Source organism: Polypterus senegalus, chromosome 6 (genome assembly GCF_016835505.1).
Source record: "Polypterus senegalus isolate Bchr_013 chromosome 6, ASM1683550v1, whole genome shotgun sequence".
NCBI lineage: Eukaryota > Metazoa > Chordata > Cladistia > Polypteriformes > Polypteridae > Polypterus > Polypterus senegalus.
The window spans coordinates 176,868,421-176,890,732 of record NC_053159.1 but is presented as its reverse complement, the minus strand read 5'-3'; the positions used below and the strand labels follow the sequence as shown (position 1 = coordinate 176,890,732).

Sequence of the window (22,312 nt, the reverse complement as noted above, 5' to 3'; positions counted from 1 at the left end):
TAGTCGACTGAGTTAATAATCTTCAGTTATTAATTACTAATCTTCAGATTCAGACAAATCATGTATTACACCAAACTTGTTGTTTTTGCTGATATTTGCACAGTAAAAAATATAACTCTGGGCATAATAAGATGAACAGATTCCACTCATTTTCTATTGTTATCCCAAACGCTTGCATTTTTGGTAAATTGGTCTCCTCATTTGTCAAACTTTAAATTGGCCCCTCATGAGTGAGTGTGCTCTACCTTGTCAAGTGTTTATTCTTGCCTTGTGCCCCGTGCTTTAGCTACAAACACATCAGCTCTCTCCATAACCCTGGGTAAGAAGACCAGAAGATGGGTGCACGGGGGTGGATAAATGATTGTAGCATTATGTAAAAATAAAAAACAATCTGCCTGAATTTTATATGTAAAAGTAAAAAGTGGCCCAGGGCACTCTCAGAATTAAGTGAAAGGCATGCAACTAATTGAATAGAGTCGGCCAACTGCTGCATTTTCACGTTCTGCAAGAAGGCATGCTCAGTATTTGTGAGACCCATCTGTGCTGTCTGCTATATCCAGTTCATGTTGCTGCCATGTGTTTACATTGAGACTTTCATTAAATTTTAACATACCCTGTATTTTTTAAAGGACTCATTTCTTGTCCACTATTTAGAGTTGTAGAATTGCTACAGTAGAGCCTTGTCCTATCTGTTCTGCATGTGCGTGACGATTGTTTGAGTCAGACTATAACAGGCCGTCTCTTCCCTCTGGAGATTTAAAGGCATGCTCCGTAAGTGGGCTCTGTTTTTCCTTTTTCCCCATGTGCTATCTGGAAATAGACTTGAGAATTGTCGCTGAAGGGTTTTTTTGCTCTCTGTTGAGCATGAAACCGGATTTCTTACATGTTTGTTTCTTGTTAGTCATGTTCATAACTTTTTAACAATATTTTTCCCATGAAGTTGTTCTGGTGCTTTAAAATGTAACAAAGAAATTGAAAAGCAGAGTACCTGCAGCATCTGAAGCTAATGGGGGAACCTTTTCAGTGTCAATTCAATTGATGTGGAATGTGGCAGTCGGCTGCATCAGGGCTTTGTCCTTCAGTCCAGAAAGAAGCAAGCAAAGAGAAAATGCTATCTTGTGTCTGCATCTTAATGTTGACCTCTTTGGGAATGGTTTTCTGCACAGGAAAACAGATAGTGAATATTGGCAAAAAATAGGGGAGCTTCTGGCTGCTGGGAAGGGTATAACCCAATTAATTAAACTTGTTCAAACAATCTGTATTATTGTTGTTGTTTGCAAAAAGGAAAATGTTTGTTGACTTAACTTTCTAGTTGTTAGGACATAGTGTCTTACATATTTGTGTAATTATTTTATTTTATTTTATTTTTTTTACATTTCTGTAAATGCTACTTAAATCTGTTTACTGTTTGGCCATATATGAACACACTGTTTCAACAGGCCATGCCTTACAGAATTTAAGTACCTTTGGTTTCTTGTATCCTAACAATCATAAGAATACTTTTCATGAGAAGTGGCCATTCTTGCCAGTCTTTACCCACCTAACTTCAGCAAAATACAGATATCAGATGTCCCCAGTGTACACCTTTCTACTACACTGCTTCATAAAATAATAAAAAAAAAAGTTTGTATGGGATTTACCCTTCAGTAGCTTGCATCTGTGACCTAATGCTCTTATTGATAAACTTATTTAAAGCAACTGCTGGCATTCACTGTACTGATCCATCCATCCATCCATTTTCTAACCCGCTGAATCCGAATACAGGGTCACGGGGGTCTGCTGATTTCCTTTATAATTCTGATCATTTCTGTCATTCTCCTCTTTACCCCTGCTTTCTTAAACTAATCAAAAAACACAGCCGGCTTTCCCTACACATGAAATACCTAACCAATATGGTATACATTTTAAAATACATGTTAACCCATCCATTTACAAACTATTGTAATTCTGGAAAATTGTGCTTTACCAGGCAGTTTTGCATATGCATGAAGTAACTTGGCATGGTGTGCTGTTCATCTTGTTTAGGGTTTCATTTGTCTTCAGATCCAGTAACTATACATAAATTAAGGCTTGCTGGACATTCAAAAGAAACTGCACCAGGCTAATTTGCATATGCACAAGCTCTTTGGTATGTTTAGCATACCTTTACATTTTCAGTAGTTTTTTATTTACCACACCTCAATCAGTTTGGCCATGTAGGCTATGACCTTTGCACAGGTTCGTTAAGAACTACATCTGTAACCTTCATCAGCAATATGGAAATAAATAAAATGAGGAAGAAGCAACTTTACAATCTCCTATTGTCAGAGTAATATGTAACTCAACCAGCTTTTCACTCCCACATCTGCTGCAGATTGATTTAATGGGATTTTTGTGATATGTATTAGTGACTCGGTTGGCTGTGTTTCAGTAGAGAACAAATCAACATGTACATGTGCTCCTGGATGTCAGGAACCCTCCAGGCTAAAAGAATGCACAAAAATATCACTATGATTCAGTCCTGTCTGGTCTGACGGGGGCAGGCAGGGAAGGGAGGGGATTGTGGTTGGCAGAAAATAGTTTGCAACAGGATACAAAACTCCCAGTAGGAAGTAAAAAGCCAAGCTTGGGCCATTCATCCTTCTACAGGAGATGCCCGAGGAAGAAGTGCAAAGGGCAGGAGACGGACAGGCAAGGTCAGATCCCTGCAGCTTAGTTAGTGTCACGTTGTGAGAAGGGGTAGCTCAATGGAAGGGCCATTCTGCTACTTCTCAGTCCAAGTGTATTCCATGCCTGACCTTTGCAGTCAATGCCCATTTGTTTCCTGTCTTATCAGGGTGCCTTCTGATTGTATTTGACAGAAAATAAGTAATGCATACACTCCCAGGAAATATTTATCATTTTTAAATACAACAAAGCCACATTTGAAACTGATTTATATAAGCTGGTAGAGTCCTGTAGCTTTGAAAAATTGCATTTAGCCAGTGCTGCATGTAAATAAACAGTTCGGCCTTTAGTCAAGGCATGTAAAAGTGCTTTTTGGGAGTAAAAAAGGAAGAGACTGTATACATTCTTATTGAAGGTTTGTGCATTTTATGAACATTCATTTGACTGAACCTGCTACCTGTAGTCCGTTTTGAATTTCAGGAAAATTAATTTAAAAGACAATTTGGAATTTAGGAAGGTTGGTTTACCAGACAGTTAAAATGGGTTTGATTAGGGAGGATGTGTTTCACTGGTATGCAGGTTATTAATGAAAAAGCAGCAAACTTTTATAAGTATAGTTATTTTGAGCTCTAAAATCCCTCTGATAAAGTACCTCATTTATTAAATGCCCAATTGACTTTACTGTATGTGAGAAGGCAAACTTTTATAGTATGAGAAAAATGTTCAGAATTAGTTGTGGTCAAAGATCAAACTATGCTGTGTGAGGGTACTAATGCTTTTTTATTTCTAAAAAAAATGTAAACAATAATTAAGAAATATTTACAAATGGCACCAAACAGTATTGATTAGCAGAAGAAACCCTAACAGCTAAGTTTTACACATAGGAAGTATGAATATTTGATATTACAGAATGTACACTTTCTGAAAGAGTCTGGACTCTATTATATGTTCTCATCCAGCCAGAATACACACAGAATAAAAAAAATGACAATATGATTTAGAGCTTAGAGTACACTGTGTGGAGTCCAGGTGCAAAATGTAGTTTACTGGATAGATGGATGACCTCTGGAATAATGTGTGCAGCCATGTTGTAAATAATATTACAAAAAATAGTAATATTTAAAATAGGGGTGTAGGGTATGAGTTTTGGGGGAATAGCCTAAGCAGGATAGGTGTCAACTATTATCATTGAGCAAGTTCTTTCTTAGATAGAGAGAGCGGTCTATTGTATAGGGAACTGGACTGTAAAAGCCAAATGACTGCTGTTCGTTCCCCACATTTGACTCCCTATGTGGCCCTGAACATTACATAACCTGCTTGTGTTCCATCTGCTAAAAGTAAAATAAAAAATTAGCATGATGCTCACTATAGAAATGCATCATATAAAATAAATGGTGGTTTGTTATAGAACAAGAACACAGGAGCACAGATGGAAAGTGGCTGCAATACTCATCAAAATGTTTGGAAATACGTCTTCACACAGAGGACAGTATAGCAAGTAATTAAATAGCATAACTTAAAACTGCAGCAGCACCTTTTCAGATCTTCAGCAGTACTTTGACAGCATGTTGTTGGTTAGAAAGGACATCTTAAATGGGAGAGAACGACACACTCTTGTCAAAACTCTTTGTATGGTTTTCATGTCACAGACATTTAAAGCATGAAAGTATTCCGCTTCTCACATCACCAGCCTGCAGCAATGTGGTTGTGTCCATGGAAGGTGACCACAGTTGTCTGCATGTATTTTAAGATTTGAATCTGCTAAGTTCACTGTCACTAAACCTGGAATTTAAATATTTGTAAGTTGATAATATGAATTGCAAATTTAATAAAGCAAGGTGTAATGATACAAACTGTAAATGGAGGATCTTGTGTGAAATTTAAAATACATAAAAGTTAATAAAGCTGAAAAATAAACTTGGAGTTAGTGTTTCTACTGTTTGATTGATATCTTAAAGCATGAAGCTATTTTTCACTTTGTTACCATTTGAAGCAATTATAGTAAGTGTCATTTTTTTCTTACTCTTTTGGCAAGGTTAAGGCACTCCAGTTTACCAGTTGGTAAAAAGATTGAATATAAATAGATACAGTAAATGAATTATGAGCCAAGCCAACAAAATATGTATTACAGTGTTCATCTATATTTGTGTAGCCCACACAAATTAACATAAAATACACAGTATATGATAATTCATTTTATTTATCAAGTCCTTCCATGAGAACCCTAAATACAAAGAGGACTGTCTGACTTATGTTAGGTAGATTGCCCAGAGGGGACTGGGTGGTCTCGTGGTCTGGAACCCCTACAGATTTTATTTTTTTCTCCAGCCTTTGGAGTTTTTTTGTTTTTCTGTCCACCCTGGCCATCGGACCTTACTCTTATTCTATGTTAATTAATGTTGACTTATGTTTATTTTTTATTGTGTCTTCTATTTTTCTATTCATTTTGTAAAGCACTTTGAGCTACATAAATAAATGTTGATTGATTGATTATACATTCACTTTTAAGGCAGTAGGTCCAAATCCCCGGTACTGGGCAGGGTCCACTTTACCTCCAGAATACCCTGATTTATTTAAGGCTTGCATTCAGGAAAGTTCTGTATGGTCCAAGCTAATTTAATAGCATCATGCCGCTCTTGTAGTTCCTCATCTAAAATGTGCTTGATTAGATGGAGATTTTTGGATCGTGTAAGCCTTTGGAGTAAACTGAAGTCACTGTCACGTCTGTAGAGTCAGCTTGTGGTGATACGCATTTCGTGATGTGGCGCATTATCCATTTGAAATATGGTCAGCAACAATGATGTTTAAGCGGTCTACAACATTCCCCCATAAGCAGAATTAATAAATGGATTTACGTTGTTTATGTCAAATTCTGATTGTATCATCTATTTACCTGTTCAGTTTCGGTGATCATACAGTGATGTGAAAAACTATTTGCCCCCTTCCTGATTTCTTATTCTTTTGCCTGTTTGTCACACAAAATGTTTCTGATCATCAAACACATTTAACCATTAGTCAAATATAACACAAGTAAACACAAAATGCAGTTTTAAAATGCTGTTTTTTAATATTTAGGAAGAAAAAAAATCCAAACCTACACGGCCCTGTGTGAAAAAGTAATTGCCCCCTTGTTAAAAAATCACCTAACTGTGGTGTATCACACCTGAGTTCAATTTCCTTAGCCACCCCCAGGCCTGATTACTGCCACACCTGTTTCAATCAAGAAATCACTTCAATAGGAGCTGCCTGACACAGAGAAGTAGACCAAAAGCACCTCAAAAGTTAGACATCATGCCAAGATCTAAAGAAATTCAGGAACAAATGAGAACAGAAGTAATTGAGATCTATCAGTCTGGTAAAGGTTATAAAGCCATTTCTAAAGCTTTGGGACTCCAGCGAACCACAGTGAGAGCCATTATCCACAAATGGCAAAAACATGGAACAGTGGTGAACCTTCCCAGGAGTGGCCGGCCGACCAAAATTACCCCAAGAGCGCAGAGGCGACTCATCCGAGAGGTCACAAAGACCCCAGGACAACGTCTAAAGAACTGCAGGCCTCACTTGCCTCAATTAAGGTCAGTGTTCACGACTCCACCATAAGAAAGAGACTGGGCAAAAACGGCCTGCATGGCAGATTTCCAAGACGCAAACCACTGTTATGCAAAAATAACATTAGGGCTCGTCTCAATTTTGCTAAGAAACATCTCAATGATTGCCAAGACTTTTGGGAAAATACCTTGTGGACTGATGAGACAAAAGTTGAACTTTTTGGAAGTCAAATGTCCCGTTACATCTGGCGTAAAAGGAACACAGCATTTCAGAAAAAGAACATCATACCAACAGTAAAATATGGTGGTGGTAGTGTGATGGTCTGGGGTTGTTTTGCTGCTTCAGGACCTGGAAGGCTTGCTGTGATAGATGGAACCATGAATTCTACTGTCTACCAAAAAATCCTGAAGGAGAATGTCCGCCATCTGTTTGTCAACTCAAGCTGAAGCGATCTTGGGTGCTGCAACAGGACAATGACCCAAAACACACCAGCAAATCCACCTCTGAATGGCTGAAGAAAAACAAAATGAAGACTTTGGAGTGGCCTAGTCAAAGTCCTGACCTGAATCCAATTGAGATGCTATGGCATGACCTTAAAAAGGCGGTTCATGCTAGAAAACCCTCAAATAAAGCTGAATTACAACAATTCTGCAAAGATGAGTGGGCCAAAAATCTTCCAGAGTGCTGTAAAAGACTCATTGCAAGTTATCGCAAACGCTTGATTGCAGTTATTGCTGCTAAGGGTGGCCCAACCAGTTATTAGGTTCAAGGGGCAATTACTTTTTCACACAGGGCCATGTAGGTTTGGATTTTTCTCCCTAAATAATAAAACCATCATTTAAAAACTGCATTTTGTGTTTACTTGTGTTATATTTGACTAATGGTTAAATGTGTTTGATGATCAGAAACATTTTGTGTGACAAACATGCAGAAGAATAAGAAATCTGGAAGGGGGCAAATAGTTTTTCACACCACTGTATGCCCATTGTAGTTTCAATGACACGTGTGGAAATTGCTGCGCTCATCCACATCAAGTTTCAGTACATTGTACGTTCAGAAATGCCCTTCTGCACACCGCTGTTATCTGAATTTTTTTTTTGGGGGTCTTTCAGTTAATTTGAACCAGTTTCGCCATTCTCCTCTGACCTCTCTTTTTGACTGCTGCTCACTGGATGTTTTTGTTTATCGTCCCATTCTCTGTAAGCTCTAGTTCGTGAAAATCCCAGGAGGCTGCTGTTTGAGATGCTGGAACTACCTCGTCTGGCACCAACAATCATACCACGGTCAGAGTCTCTTACATCACGCGTCTTGGTCATTCTAATGTTTTATTGAACAACTAAACCTCCTGACCATGCATGCAATGTAAACTGAGATGCAGCTACATGATTGGCAGTTTGGAGAAGAAGGCTGTTTGCGCTCACAAACCGGTGAATCTAAGAAAGTGTTCACTGAAGTTGTATTTTTACCCTGTTGATAATAACTGGGTTAAGACACCTCAGTTTTCCAGTTTAAAAAATATATATATCTGTATATTTATATACATTCATACAATATATAATGAGAGAGAAAGGAAATGTTAGAGATGCAGAGTGTATAACTTCTTTTAATAATGAAGTGGGTTCTTTCATTATTAACTTCCATTTTTATAAACCATGTCATATTGTTGAGGTTGACAGCCAATGGCATGCTTTGTGTTGGCATACTGACAAGTTCAGTACACGAGAATAACAAGAAACGTGGCCTGTGTTTGAGTGTGTCCTAGCAAGTAATCTAGCCTTTTCTTGTCTTTTTTATTTGTGCAAAGGCTGGAGGTTCCCAAGTCATATTCACCAACCCTCTGGAGATTGTAAAAATTAGATTGCAGGTTGCTGGAGAAATCACAACTGGCCCAAGAGTTAGTGCACTGAATGTTGTCCGGGATCTTGGCTTTTTTGGACTTTACAAGGTAAGTCATTTACTTTCTGCTTAAAGTCTATATGTTATATTTTATTCCACTTGTATGTAAATAATGCACAGTTTAATGATTTCTGTCCTTGCATTATAGTTGGAAACTCCTCAAGTGCTGTACTCGGTTAGGAATGCTATGCAAAAATGATTTGAATTTAACTTAACAGCACACTGACAGAAAGAAAAGAAAAAAAAAAAGTGTTTTATGTATATGGTATAGTATGTATATACTTAATTCACATAATTAAACATGGACACATGTATATCCACATGGTTTTATACATACATGTACATCCACATTTATTTAGTAGATTACAGATCAAAATTCTGATTGAACTACCATTTAAAGCATCATTATTTTATCCTGTGTCCCAGTATACATATTAACTAAGAGCAGACAAAACTGCCTTTGTTTTCCAAATTTTCCCCTACCGTGACGTCTCACAATAGACAACAGAACCCACATTATTGTGGGTCAGTGTGATTTATTTAAAAAAGCAAGGAAAAAAAAAAATCCCCTCACTTGTGCGCCGTAGGCTTTTTATGCCAAGCCACAGGGAGCCGTGTGCTAGCAGACCTCCTGTCTCCTGGAATAAGCCACTTTATTTCTGACAGCGGCACAAAGGAGCCCAAGCTAGTTGTACAGGGTGCATATGCAGTAGCTTGTGAGTTTGTGTTTTCTCATTTTAAGCCACGTCCCTGCACTGTCTTTTTGTTTTTTGTAGGCTTAGCATGGTCATTCCATTTTTCTTTGATTTTAATATCTTACTCCTTAATGGGCTTTCACACAAGGTTTTTATTTTTTAGTAAACATCATCTACTACGTATCTTTCAGTTTTCACCCATCCATCCATTTCCCAACCTGCTTAATCTTTCAGGTCACAAGGTTTCAATACAAGACAAGAATTAGCTTTTGATAGGAACACAAGTCCACAAAGTTACTTGCGTACATAGAAAAATCTCCAATGTTACGTGATATACATCTGTTTGGTATGTGCAAGCAAAACTCGAGTTTCTGTTTGAAAAAACACAAATATAGAGACAACATGCAGACTCTAAGCATATTGTACCCAGATTCGGGTTTGGACAGTGGACACTGGTGCTGTGAGGCACTGACCACTCCGCCATGTACGCTGTTTTGCTTTAGCAGGTCACTAATAATTCAGTGTACAAGGTTGATTAGAGAGTGTGCACAATAACTATTGGAATAGTAGAGTCTTAACTTATAAACTAGTAATTTGGTTTTAAATAAAGAGTTATACATGAGGCGACTCTAGATTTTATTGTTTCTTTCTGATATTTGTGTGTGAATGCTGTAACATTTTATATATTAGCATCTATTGCATTACAAGATCAATATTAACCTGAAGTGAATTCCAGCACCATAAACCGTGGGTTTTGCATTCACAGTTTTTCCACACAATAACCCAATCAAGCTACAGTATAACCCATATAAGCTGCTTTGTCAAGTCTTTGCTGCTGTCCATTCCAGTTGTCATTTGTTTGGAGTGTTTCGAACTTTAGTCTCATAAAGATTGATCATTATGATTTAAGTCAACAGATTGACCAGACCTGTCTAAGGTTTTCCATCTGTCTGTCATTGTGATTATGTCTTGGGTGGAGTTAGCAGTAGGTTTTAAATCATCACACTTTGTCATGTAAGAGCGTCTGGAGTCAATTTCTTATAGTAACAGATGATATGTTTGTGTTGTGTTGTGTGTTTCCAATTCTGTTACTACAGCAGGAGCACCCTGAGATGGAGTAGTACAATTGTGATGCGGCTGAGCATGGGGATTTGGGTTTGGCCGCTGTATAACCAATGGTCAATTTTAGGGGGCACATTTCCCTATTTATGTGTATATGAATGTATGTATTTACAATACCTGTCAAAAGATTGAGAACACTTTAGTTTCTGCAGCTTTTCTTCAAATTGAATCCGTTGAAATGCAGTGAATGACATAAAATGGTGAAAAGGTACAGTCATGGCCAAAATTATCGGCACCCCTGAAATTTTCCCAGAAAATGCACCATTTCTCCCAGAAAATTGTTGCAATTACAAATGTTTTGGTATACAGTAATCCCTCCTCGATCGCGGGGGTTGTGTTCCAGGACCCCCCTCGCGATAGGTGAAAATCCGCGAAGTAGAAACCATATGTTTGTGTGGTTATTTTTATATATTTTAAGCCCTTATAAACTCTCCCACCCTGTTAACATTATTAGAGCCCTCTAGACATGAAATAACACCCTTTAGTCAAACGTTTAAACTGTGCTCCATGACAAGACAGAGATGACAGTTCTTTCTCACAATTAAAAGAAAGCAAACATATCTTATCTTCAAAGGAGCGCCGTCATAAAGGAACGCGTCAGGAGCAGAGAATGTCAGAGAGAGCGCTCGCAAAGAAAAGCAAAAAATCAATACATGCTTTTAAGTATACAGAAGCACCGCGATAAAGCGGCATTTTGTAGAAGAGCGTCCGTGTCCTCTGTGCAAACAGCCCCTCTGCTCACAGCCCCTCCGTCAGGCAGAGAGAGCGAGAAAGATAGAGAGAAGCAAACAAGCACAGCGCGGGAAGCATATCTTATAGTATTGAGGAGTTTTAGTTAATATGTAATACATGCTCTGATTGGGTAGCTTTTAAGCCAACCGCCAATAGCGTCCCTTGTATGAAATCAACTGGGCAATCAAACTGAGGAAGCATGTAACCTAAATTAAAGACCCATTGTCCGCAGAAAGCGGCGAACCAGCGAAAAATCCATGATATATATTTAGATATGCTTACATTTAAAATCCGCGATAGAAGTCAAAGCGCGATATAGCAAGGGATTACTGTACATGTTTATTTCCTTTATATGCATTGGAACAACACAAAAAAACAGAAAAAAAGCCAAATCTGACATAATTTCACACAAAACTCAAAAACCAGGCTGGACAAAATTATTGGCAGCTTTTCCAAATTGTGGGTAAATCCGTTTTATTTCAAGCATGTGATGCTCGTTTGAACTCCTCTGTGGCAAGGAACAGGTGCTGGCAATATAGCAATCACACCTGAAGCCAGTTAAATGGAGACAAGTTGACTCAATCTTTGTGTTGTGTGTCTGAGTGGGCCACACTAAGCATGGAGAACAGAAAGAAGAGCAGAGAATTGTCTGAGGACTTGAAAACAAAAATTGTGGAAAAATATCAACAATCTCAAGGCTACAAGTCCATCTCCAGAGATCTTCATGTTCCTTTGTCCACTGTGCGCAACATAATCAAGAAGTTCACAACACATGGCACTGTAGCTAATCTCCCTGGATGTGGACGTAAGAAAAAAATTGATCAAAGACTGCAACAAAGGATGGACTGAATGGTGGATAAACCGTCCCAATCAACTTCAAAACATATTCAAGCTGTTCTGCAGACTGAAGGTACAACAGTGTCAGCTCGAACTATCCGACGACATCTGAACAAAATGAAACGCTATGGCAGGAGAGCCAGGAGGACCCCACTGCTGACACAGAAACATAAAAAAGCCAGACTGGAGTTTGCCAAAATGTACTTGAGGAAGCCAAAATCCTTCTGGGCGAACATCTTGTGGAGAGATGAGACCAAGGTAGAGCTTTTTGGTAAAGCTCATCATTCTGCTGCTTACAGAAAACGGAATGAGGCCTACGAAGATAAGAACACAGTACCTACAGTCAAACATGGTGGAGGTTCTAAGATGTTTTGGGGATTTTTTGCTGCCTCTGGCACTGGATGCCTTGACTGTGTGCAAGGCATCATGAAATCTGAAGACTACCAAAAGATATTGGGGCGCAATGTAGGGCCCAGTGTCAGAAAGCTGGGTCTGCGTCAGAGGTCATGGGTGTTCTAGCAGGACAATGACCCCAAATATACCTCTAAAAGCACCCAGAAATGGTTGAAGACAAAGCGCTGGAGAGTTCTGAAGTGGCCAGCAATAAGACCGAATCTAAAAACGATTGAACATTTATGGAGAGATCTCAAAATTGCTGTTGGGAAAAAGCGCCCTTCAAATCTGAGAGATCTTGAGCAGTTTGCAAAAGAAGAGTGGTCGGAAATTCCAGTTGAGAGGCGTAACAAACTTGTTGATGGTTATAGGAGGCGCATGATTTCAGTTATTTTTTCCAAAGGGCGTGGAACCAAGTATTAAGTTGAGGGTGCCAATAATTTTGTCCAGCCCGGTTTTTGAGTTTTGTGTGAAATTATGTCAGATTTGGCTTTTTTTCTCTGTTTTTTGTGTTGTTCCAATACACTTAAAGGAAATAAACATGTATACCAAAACATTTGTAATTGCAACAATTTTCTGGGAGAAATGGTGCATTTTCTGGGAAAATTCCAGGGGTGCTGATAATTTCAGCCATGACTGTAAACAGTAAACTGCCAGAGCTTTAAAATTTAAAGCCTAGGTCTGCATTGCATTGCAAATTGGAGCAAACAATTTGTACAGGTGTCCCAACTACTGTCGATTACTTACAAACCCTCTGTGTGTCCTAAATCAGAGTTGGAACAGACTGTTTTACTACACCCTCTGAAGTACTACTTGGACAATATTACACTATAGAAAGTTGTAAATTCCAGAGATAATGGCATGAAAATGGCAATTAATAAAATGAAATGAGACAGAGCGTTATTACCTGTAGAAATGTAGGCGTTTGATTTAAAGAAGAAAAAAAATGTCAGTGTGCACACAATCTAAAGGCAATTGGAAACTGCAAGAAACTCTGATTGGAAAAGGATCTGGCAGCTTGCATGATAGGCTCCTCACAGCACACCGGCTTCAAGTACAGCTTAACAGGGGTTGAAAAAGGGCAAGTCTCAGTTTGTACTATGAAGTGGAGACTTTGTGCTTCAGGTTGGACAGAGTGAGTGGCAGAAAGAAGGCCATTCCTTAAAGGTCTTGAAATACCAGCTGTGGACTACTGCAAACAGGAAGAAAGTCTTACGGACAGATAAATCAAAAGTTTCTCATGCAGGGTGTTTGTATGCCGTCGAGTTGGTAAGAGGATGGTTTCTCAGTGCGTGACACCATCTATCAAACATGGAGCAGGAAGGGGGGTTCTTTTGCTGGAGGCATAGTTGGTGACTTGTACAGAGTGACTGGTATTCTGACTCAAAAGGGTTATCAAAATTTGGCTTTTATATCAATTAAAAGGTGGCAACTTTGATGAATCAAAAATTTGAATAAACTTTTATACACTTAATGATTCATTGACTTGTTTTTTTTATTTGTCATTGTTTATTTGTTCTATGCTTTGATTTCATGAAATATTAAGACATTAAACTGCAGGCATTACCATAAAAACTGAAGTGTTCTAAAATGTTTGACCAGTGGTGTACATGCATACGTACAGATGTTTGGATGGATGGATGGATTGATGGATTGATTATGTCCTTTCATAGCACCTGTCAGCTACTTGCGTACTGCACAGGTTGAAAACCTCAACTCTTGTAAATGACTACAGTGATTAGAAGTAGTTTTATGCAACTAGTAATGAACATTTTCAGATATGTTTATTTAAAAACTACAACCCCAATTCCAAAGTTGGGATGTTGTGTAAAACGTAACTAAAACAGAATACAATGATTTGCAAATCCTTTTCAACCTCCATTCAACTAAATACATTACAAAGACAAGATATCGAATGTTCAAACTGATAAAAAACTTTATTGTTGTTTTGCAAATCTTTTTTGATGCCTGCAACACGTTCCAAAAAAGCTGGGACAGGGACATGTTTACCACTGTGTTATGTCACCTTTCCTTTAAACAACACTCAATAAGCGTTTGGGAACTGAGGACACTAACTGTTGATGCTGTGTAGGTGGAATTCTTTCCCATTCTTGCTTGATGTACAACGGGGTCTCCATTGTCGTATTTTGCGCTTCATAATGCGCCACACATTTTCAATGGGAGACAGGTCTGAACTGCAGGCAGGCCAGTCTAGTACCCGCACTCTTTTACTACGAAGCCACGCTGTTGTAACACATGTAGAAGGTGGCTTCGCATTGTCCTGCTGAAATAATCAGGGACGTCCCTGAAAAAGACGTCACTTGGATGGCAGCATATGTTGCTCCAAAACCTATATGTACCTTTCAGCATTAATGGTGCCTTCAGAGATGTGCAAGTTACCCGTGCCATGGGCACTAACACACCCCCATACCATAAACAGATACTGGCTTTTGAACTTTGCGCTGATAACAAACCAGATGGTCCTTTTCCTCTTTGGCCCGGAGGACACAACGTCCATGATTTCCAAAATCAATTTGAAATGTGGACTCGTCAGACCACAGCACACTTTTCCCCTTTGCGTCAGTCCATCTCAGATGAGCTCGGGCCCAGAGAAGCCAGCGGCGTTTCTGGGTGGTGTTGATATATGGCTTTCGCTTTGCATTGTAGAGTTTTAACTTGCACTTGTAGATGTAGCGACAAACTGTGTTAACTGACAATGGCTTTCTGAAGTATTCCTGAGCCCACGTGGTGATATCCTTTACAGAATGATGTCGGTTTTTAATGCAGTGCCGCCTGAGGGATCGAAGGTCACGGGCACCCAGTGTTGGTATTCGGCCTCACCGCTTACGTGCAGAGATTTCTCCAGATTCTCTGAATCTTTTGATAATATTATGGACAAAAGATGATGACATCCCTAGATTCCTTGCAACTGTACGTTGAGAAACGTTGTTCTTAAACTGCTGCACTGTTTGCCCACGCAGTTGTTCACAAAGTGGTGAGCCTCGTCCCATCCTTGCTTGTGAACGACTGAGCCTTTTGGAGATGCTCCTTTTATACCCAATCATGACAAACACCTGTTTCCAATGAACCTGTTCACCTGTGGAATGTTCACAACAGGTGTTTTTTGAACATTCCTCAACTTTTCCAGTCTTTTGCTGCCCCATCCCAGCTTTTTTTGGAAAAGTGTTGCAGGGATCAAATTCAAAATGAGTGAAGATTTGCAAAACAACAATAAAGTTTATCAGTTTGAACATTCGATATCTTGTCTTCGTAGTGTATTCAATTGAATGGAGGTTGAAAAGGATTTGCAAATCATTGTGTTCTGTTTTTATTTACGTTTTACACAACATCCCAACTTCATTGGAATTGGGGTTGTATGTGAGGCATTTTAAAGACAATACTTATAATTTATTTTATAAAGAACATCAACCTTGCCAGGACAGCTGCAGCCCCCAGTTTGGAAACCATTGACCTTGACGAAACATGTTTTTTTCTGTAACGTGCAAAGCAGCTCATAACTATCATGTACTCTTCTGGTTATCAGATAACAGGCATTCTACTCACAGAGATGTATTTGGTAACTAAACCATGTTGTCGACCCTCCATGATTCATTTTTCCAGTAAAAATGGTTCTGTCCAATGAAAGTAGGCCACTTCTTAGTCTCGGTTTGCTTAAAATGGAAAGGTTCAGGTATTTCAGCCTCTCCTTTTAGCTCCTACTTCTCAGGTCCTCAGTCAGTTTAGTTGCTATCCTGTGAACTTTTTGTAGTGCTGCTATGTCTTTTAGGTGAGACCTCCCTAGGGCACTATGTACCTTAAGAATATCCTTCTTTGACTTGTACCCCACACATTAGGAGCTATATAACCAAATGTCCTGTTAGGACATTTCTATGGACAATGACGAGTCTACTAGAACTCATAGGTCCTTTTCATAAGGTGCACTTTTCTGGTTTCAAATTTACCATTGTGTATTCCATTCTATTATTTTTAATTTCTCTGTGTAGTAATGTATGTGAAATTTTATCTGGCACATTTCTGCACAAGTCCAAATTCTGTCTAAATGATCAATTTCAAGTGTTTGTATTGAACTAAACCAGGGGTTGCCAACTCTAGTCCTGGAGGACCACCGTGGTTGCAGGTTTTTATTCTAGCCCTTTTTTAATCTGTGCCCATTTGCTTTCAATTTTAATTGAATTGCTTTTCTAAGATTTGTTCCACTGAATTGCTTCATTTTTTTTTTTTTTTTCCTTAAATGGCACCCAAACAGAGTGAGCCAACAAAAGACCAGCTAAGTCAGGACCTCAAACTCCGACCAGTTGCTTAATTAGGAGCCTTTTGTTTTTTGTTGTTAATTAAACTCATTCTTTAATTCCGTGGCTTGTTGCTGCTCTCATGGTGCATTAACAGACATTACTGAAAGTGTTGATTTTCTCTTTTCTAAGACCACTGTGAAAATGTTTTGTGGACCTGAGCAGATTGACATTCCTGAGACCTTCATCAGATATTGTATGATGGACACCAGTTGTTTTGGCTCATTTTTTGTCTCATTATTGTTTGGCTGCTAATTAAGAAAAAGAAACAATTAAGAGGTCTGAGTCTTCTGGAGCAAGTCAATTCAAATTAATTCAAAAGAAGGTCACACGGTGGTCCTCCAGGACCGGAGTTGGTGAGCCCTGAACTAAACCACATGTTGCTCTTTAACGTTTTAGGTTAGTGAGGTTTTTAGGAAATGACTATTAATGTGATCGTAACAGATTTGTTTTATTAAGTTGGAATTTTCTCTTGTGACGTTGCTTAAATCCATTGAGACTTTTTTGGAATGTAACACGTCTTTTCTTTGCTTCCTTTTCTTTGGCAGGGTGCTAAAGCTTGCTTCCTCAGAGACATCCCATTCTCGGCAATTTACTTCCCAGTGTATGCACACACAAAGCTGTTGCTGACTGATGACAAAGGGCACTTGGGTGCATTGCAGCTGCTTACTGCTGGTGCCATTGCAGGTAATTTGCCACTATTGGGTGTGTTCATGCCATTGGAAAACTGCATTGACTAGTGAATACTTCATTCGGAGAAAATGAACTGCAGATTTTTATATTGCATTTTTATAATTAGAAGTGGATGGTATGGCCTAAAATCCATACTGACAGTTTCACTAGATAAAGGTGTAATGTATTTGTATATACTTTCAGACTAAAGCATTTTTTTTTTTATTTTTTATAAGTAGTTACAGATGGATTTAATTAACAAAAATGAATCTCTTCTACTTTAAAATTCTTGTTTAAAAAAAAAAAATTGACTGCAGTTGTTCATCTTTCTTGTACGACAAAAGCTTTGTTCGGTCTCTCTCTTACCCCTGCCTGATACTAAGCAAATAAGAAGGGCCTAGCTGCAGATCTCCGGATCTCCTTGTTGAACAGCCAATCCAATTGCATGTTTATGTCACATGGTTTACTTGACAGTCATCGTCGTTCATGACCCAGATAACCTTCTCACAGCCCTAATCTTAACCACAGTGTAAAGATGTTTTATGAGAATGAAGGACAAGGTGGTATGCCTTCAAAATGGGCCTACTGAGAAAGACATAAATGACTGGGTGTATCACATACCATCACGGATGTATAAAGCAGAGGATGCTAAACGTCTTAGGATGCGCACAATTTGATTAGCTCATCAATGGTGCATTACTCTGGAGGTCTACCGCTAGACTCCATTGAAGCAAACACAGCACAAGACACTGCTTCTTTATGTCCACATTGACTCACCAATCAGACTGAACTGCACAGCATCCTGGGTGATTCTCTTAAAAGGGTACACTCTTATTACACAAACTTCACATACAAGTATATACTAAGCCTTTCAGAACAAGCATTGCTATTTGAATATAATTCTAATTTATTTTATGAAGGTCTTATTCAAAGGCAAAAGCTAACATTCACTTGTAAAAGTACAGCTGTTTGTTTTATCCGCATTAATTTTGGCTTTGAGTTACTACAGATGCACTATGCAGAGCTTCTGCTTTTTGTAGATGTGTTTTGCACTTCTCTTCCATGATCAGCCATTTTGTAATCCTGAATGGTTAGTAAAGCTTAGTTTGCCCTTTCACAAGTCTACTTGGAGCAGTTTTTCAAAATGCTTTTCCAGTGCCCTGAAAGTGTCATTTTAGATCTAATTCTGTCTCATAAACCTGATTTCTCTGACAGTTGTTTAATACTAAGACCCTGACTTGATGCTGTGATGATGTTGTAAGCCCACACAAAAACCCTTGTGACAGCTAGGGGGTGCTGTCGTCCCCTTGAACCCTCAGACTAGTCGCCAGACACCAGGTAAAAGTCCAATAATAATTTTTATTCGGTCAAATGCAGTGCACAAGCACCCTGCACTCCACTATATTCATAAACCCAATACAATACGCACTAATCAATACAATCCTCCACTCCCAGACGCGTTGCCACCCTGCCACCCAGCTCAGCTCAACGCGAGTCTGGGATCTCCCACAGTCCTTTTATAGTCCGTGACCTGGAAGTGCTTCTGAACCTGTAGTCCATGTGACTTTCTAGCACTTCCGGGTCAGATGAAAACTCCTCCTCTTCAACCCGGAAGCACGTCATTCCCTTTTGTCCATGTGACTAGGACGCACTTCCGGGTTGTATACATAATACTCATTGCTTCTCCCTGCAGCGCCTTCTAGTGGCCACTGTGGTATCCAGCAGGGCTGTGGATGAAAACTCCATTGTCCATAATTCCCTGCTGGCATTCGGGGCACCTCCATGCTGCAGGGAGGGCTCCACCTGGCGGCCTGGGGGTATTGGCCGGGATGACTGGCCGGCCATAGTCCACACCCTCTTTTCTGGGCCAGTCCACAGGTGCAGACAGGCTTTTTATTATGAATGCTGTGATATTAACTGTACCCTGCTACTGCCTATTGGGCACCTCTAAAATAATAAAACTAACCCACCTTCGACCTGCCTACCTTTTCCTACTGTTTTACTTTGCTCTCTATTCTCACCCTGCTGCAGTCTTCCTAACTGACCCGTATTCCTCATGCTCCCTGTCAGGACAGCAAGCCTTTAAAGCAGCTGCAAAAAGGAGCTGAAAACTTTACAAGCCGCACATGCTGGCATTGCATTCTTCTATATTATTATTATTTATTTTTTTTTAACCTTTTTTCATTCATGGTGCTTATTCAAATCATGACGTGCTTATGACAAACTTGCATAGGTCTGGTCTCCCTGTGCTTTAAATGTACTGTGATGTGTATTTAAGTAAAAGTTTCCCAGGTACCACTAGGATTTTATTTATTTACTAGCAGCGCGTTGGATGACCACAGTTGAAGGACTCAATCGTAAGGACCTCTCGTCGGGTGTCTCATTGGCACGCTTTTGCGTCTTTCTTTCGCGATCACGGCGTAATCTGTCTTCTCTCTCTGTAGGGGTTTCAGTTGCCTGTCGTTGTGCGGCAGAGACGCGTCGTTGAGATAATCAGTGTGAATGCTGAGTGTCCGTTTCTTGCGAGCGACTGTCACGCCTTTGCCTCTTTGCTTCGTGATCACGCTGTAATGTGTCCTCTCTCGCAGCAGCAGGTTTAGTTGCGTTTCGTTTCGGCATTGTTCCGTAAGGTCTCCTCCGTACAAGTGCACATGGGTAGCTAAAGACGGAAAGGCATAGTGGGCATAGCGAAACACACGGATTGGTGACCAGGGGAACCATCCGACTCAGACACGGGGCTCGAAATACTCAAGTGCACATGTTATTTATAATTACATTTTTTTTATTATGAACTTCCCCAAAAGAGTTGATCCCTGTAAATAGTTAATCGTATATCAACAATATAACCTGTTGTAGTACGGGCGTTAATTAGCGTCACACCTCATAACCTGCATACACCACGTGTTTGGCTGTAACGCCAGAAGCGCGGTGGACGCTGTACGGGTAGGTTGTGGTTTCTGTTTCTTTCGTGATTTTTTTATTTCATTTTATCGGTTATTTAATAGGCAGAGGGAAGAAGACGTTAATGTGATGCTCTGTCTATTTCTTTACTTTTGTTTTGAAAAGATTTTCGGGAACAGGAAAAATAAAAGCAAAGGGGAAAGAGCGGAGGGGGGTAAGCAGGAATTCTGAGAGGGGACGGACTGGGACGGCTATACAGCCAAAAGGAACGCGGACACGGACACCGCGCTGGGCTTTTATTATGTAGATTTTTTTCAGATGAGGTTTGCGTCCTATTACTGTAATAAAGTAACGAATAAAAAAGCACATATAAATGTACAGGTACATATATAATGGCCAAAATCATTAACCAAAATTTACGCAAAATCATGACCTTTAAGAAAGTAAACCCATCAACACAAAAACACATTTTGCATTTCCTTTCACATGCATGTTTTGCGTTTTACGTTTAATTGTGTTTGCAAGTTTTCTGCTAATTGTTAGTATACCAGCAATATGCTGTTTTTTTTTTTCTTCAAAATCCACACTAGGAGAAGAATTTCATCAGGTATATCAATCACTACTATTTATTATTATATATTCAGAATGTTTTTTTAAGCCCCAAATATGTTTTTATTTGTCCTGCCTACCTTTTTCCTTCTTTTTGTACTTTGCTCTCTCTTCTCACCCTGCCGCGGTCTTCCTAACTGACCCGTATTCTTCATGCTCCAGGTCAGGACAGCAAGCTTTTAAAGCAGCCACAAAAAGGAGCTGAAACCTTTTGAGAGCTACAATATAAATAGACTTCTTTCGCATGAAACACCTTGCCATTCATGCTCTACTTTTAAAGTACATTTTAAAGTAAAGGCGTCACATACTCAGGGTCACATAGAGTCACCACTGGGGTAACCGGTGACTTACACCACCCAGCAGGACTCTGTGCCTGCCAACGTTAACAGAAGTGCTGAGGAACTTACCAGCTTTACTGAAAACTTAAAAGTAAAAATGATTTTACTAAGGTGCTATAGATGTTGTGAATAAGAAGTTCTACATTTCATGCACACCATCGGCCCTGAGGGGTACTAATTGCTAAGCATGTCACCTCTAAAGACTTTAAATTTCTTGTGTGGACATTTAATGATGTCCAGTGTCCTAATACAAGTTGTTTTCAATTGTTCCATTATCCTTTCTTCTCAGGTGTTCCTGCTGCTTCTTTGGTAACCCCTGCTGATGTCATTAAAACAAGACTTCAGGTGGCAGCCCGTGCTGGTCAGACAACTTACAGTGGCGTCATAGATTGCTTTAGAAAAATCCTTCAGGAAGAAGGACCCAGAGCCTTCTGGAAAGGAGCTGCAGGTACTGGAAGGAGGACACCAAATATGAAAAAACATTTGCTGCCTTAGTTTCAAAAGTGTTCCCAAGCCTGACAGTCATTTTTCCTTCTTACAGCTCGAGTGTTCCGGTCATCTCCGCAGTTTGGTGTTACTCTGGTAACTTATGAGCTCTTACAAAGATGGTTCTACATTGATTTTGGTGGAAGGTAGGCCAGTTAATGTGCTATGTTTAAGTTATTTGATGAGGATTTGAATTATATACACATGAATAATCTGTTTAATGTGCTAATGTGTATGTTTTATCAGAAGAGTGTCTAGGGTGACCCTATTCTCACTTTCAGACTCTATTATATAGAAGTTATCAGAGTGTGCCAAATCCTCACCATAGCCCTCTTATGTCTGCTGTATTCTGCACCTCCACTTACAGTCAATGTCAAGGTTGACTGCTACTGTCGCTAAATATGTCCCCCTTTCAGTTCTATTTATGACCCCAGGCGATAAGACAGAACACTACAATGAACAGGAGATCAGGTTTACTCTTTTCTTCTTTTACTGTTGATTTGCATTCACTAATGTAAGGTTCCTGATGTGCCTAAAGCTGAAGCAAAGCAAAATGAGTGCGACAGATCACACTGATACAACAGTTTTGCCAGGAGTGTAGGCACTCAACTTGCCTCGATGATCAGGGAGCACTTTCATCTCCGTTATGCTATGTGCTGCTTGGTTTGTGGCCCAGCATGGTCTCTGGATGGAACTGAAGAGAAAGTGAGGTTAGTCTTTAGCATAGCTAAGAATTTTATGTTGATCTTGTGCTTCCCTGATGCACCTTTTGGACCAATGGAAAGTCGTATGTTGTCATGTTCAGGCCTTGTGCCCATTAACCAACTCTAGCTAGCAACAACCTTTGTCCTTGAATTTTCTTCCAACTTAGATTTCACTTGTAGCCCTGGGCTAAGGCAAACTTTTTTTTTTTTTAACATTGTAAATTCATAGCAGGCCCCTAAGTTCGTAGTTTGTAGTGGTTCTGAGTAGCACAGGTAAAACACGATCTTATGTACAGTGGAACCTCGGTGAACCGAAGCAATTTCCACCATAGGATTGTATGTAAATACAATGAATCTGTTCCAGACTGTACGAACTGTATGTAGATATATATATTTTTAGTTTTTAAGCACAAATATAGTTA

General features: G+C 39.4%; 1 protein-coding gene across 1 annotated transcript in view; it reads left to right on the top strand.

Annotated features, from left to right (window-relative positions):
- The window catches only part of slc25a12 (solute carrier family 25 member 12), a 102,316-nt gene that overhangs the window by 72,956 nt on the left and 7,048 nt on the right, over positions 1-22,312 (top strand). The window contains exons 14-17 of the mRNA XM_039757623.1: positions 8,000-8,140; positions 16,729-16,867; positions 20,990-21,148; positions 21,242-21,332. Of these exons, the coding sequence (XP_039613557.1) occupies positions 8,000-8,140; positions 16,729-16,867; positions 20,990-21,148; positions 21,242-21,332 (530 nt within the window). The remainder of the gene's footprint in view (positions 1-7,999; positions 8,141-16,728; positions 16,868-20,989; positions 21,149-21,241; positions 21,333-22,312) is intronic.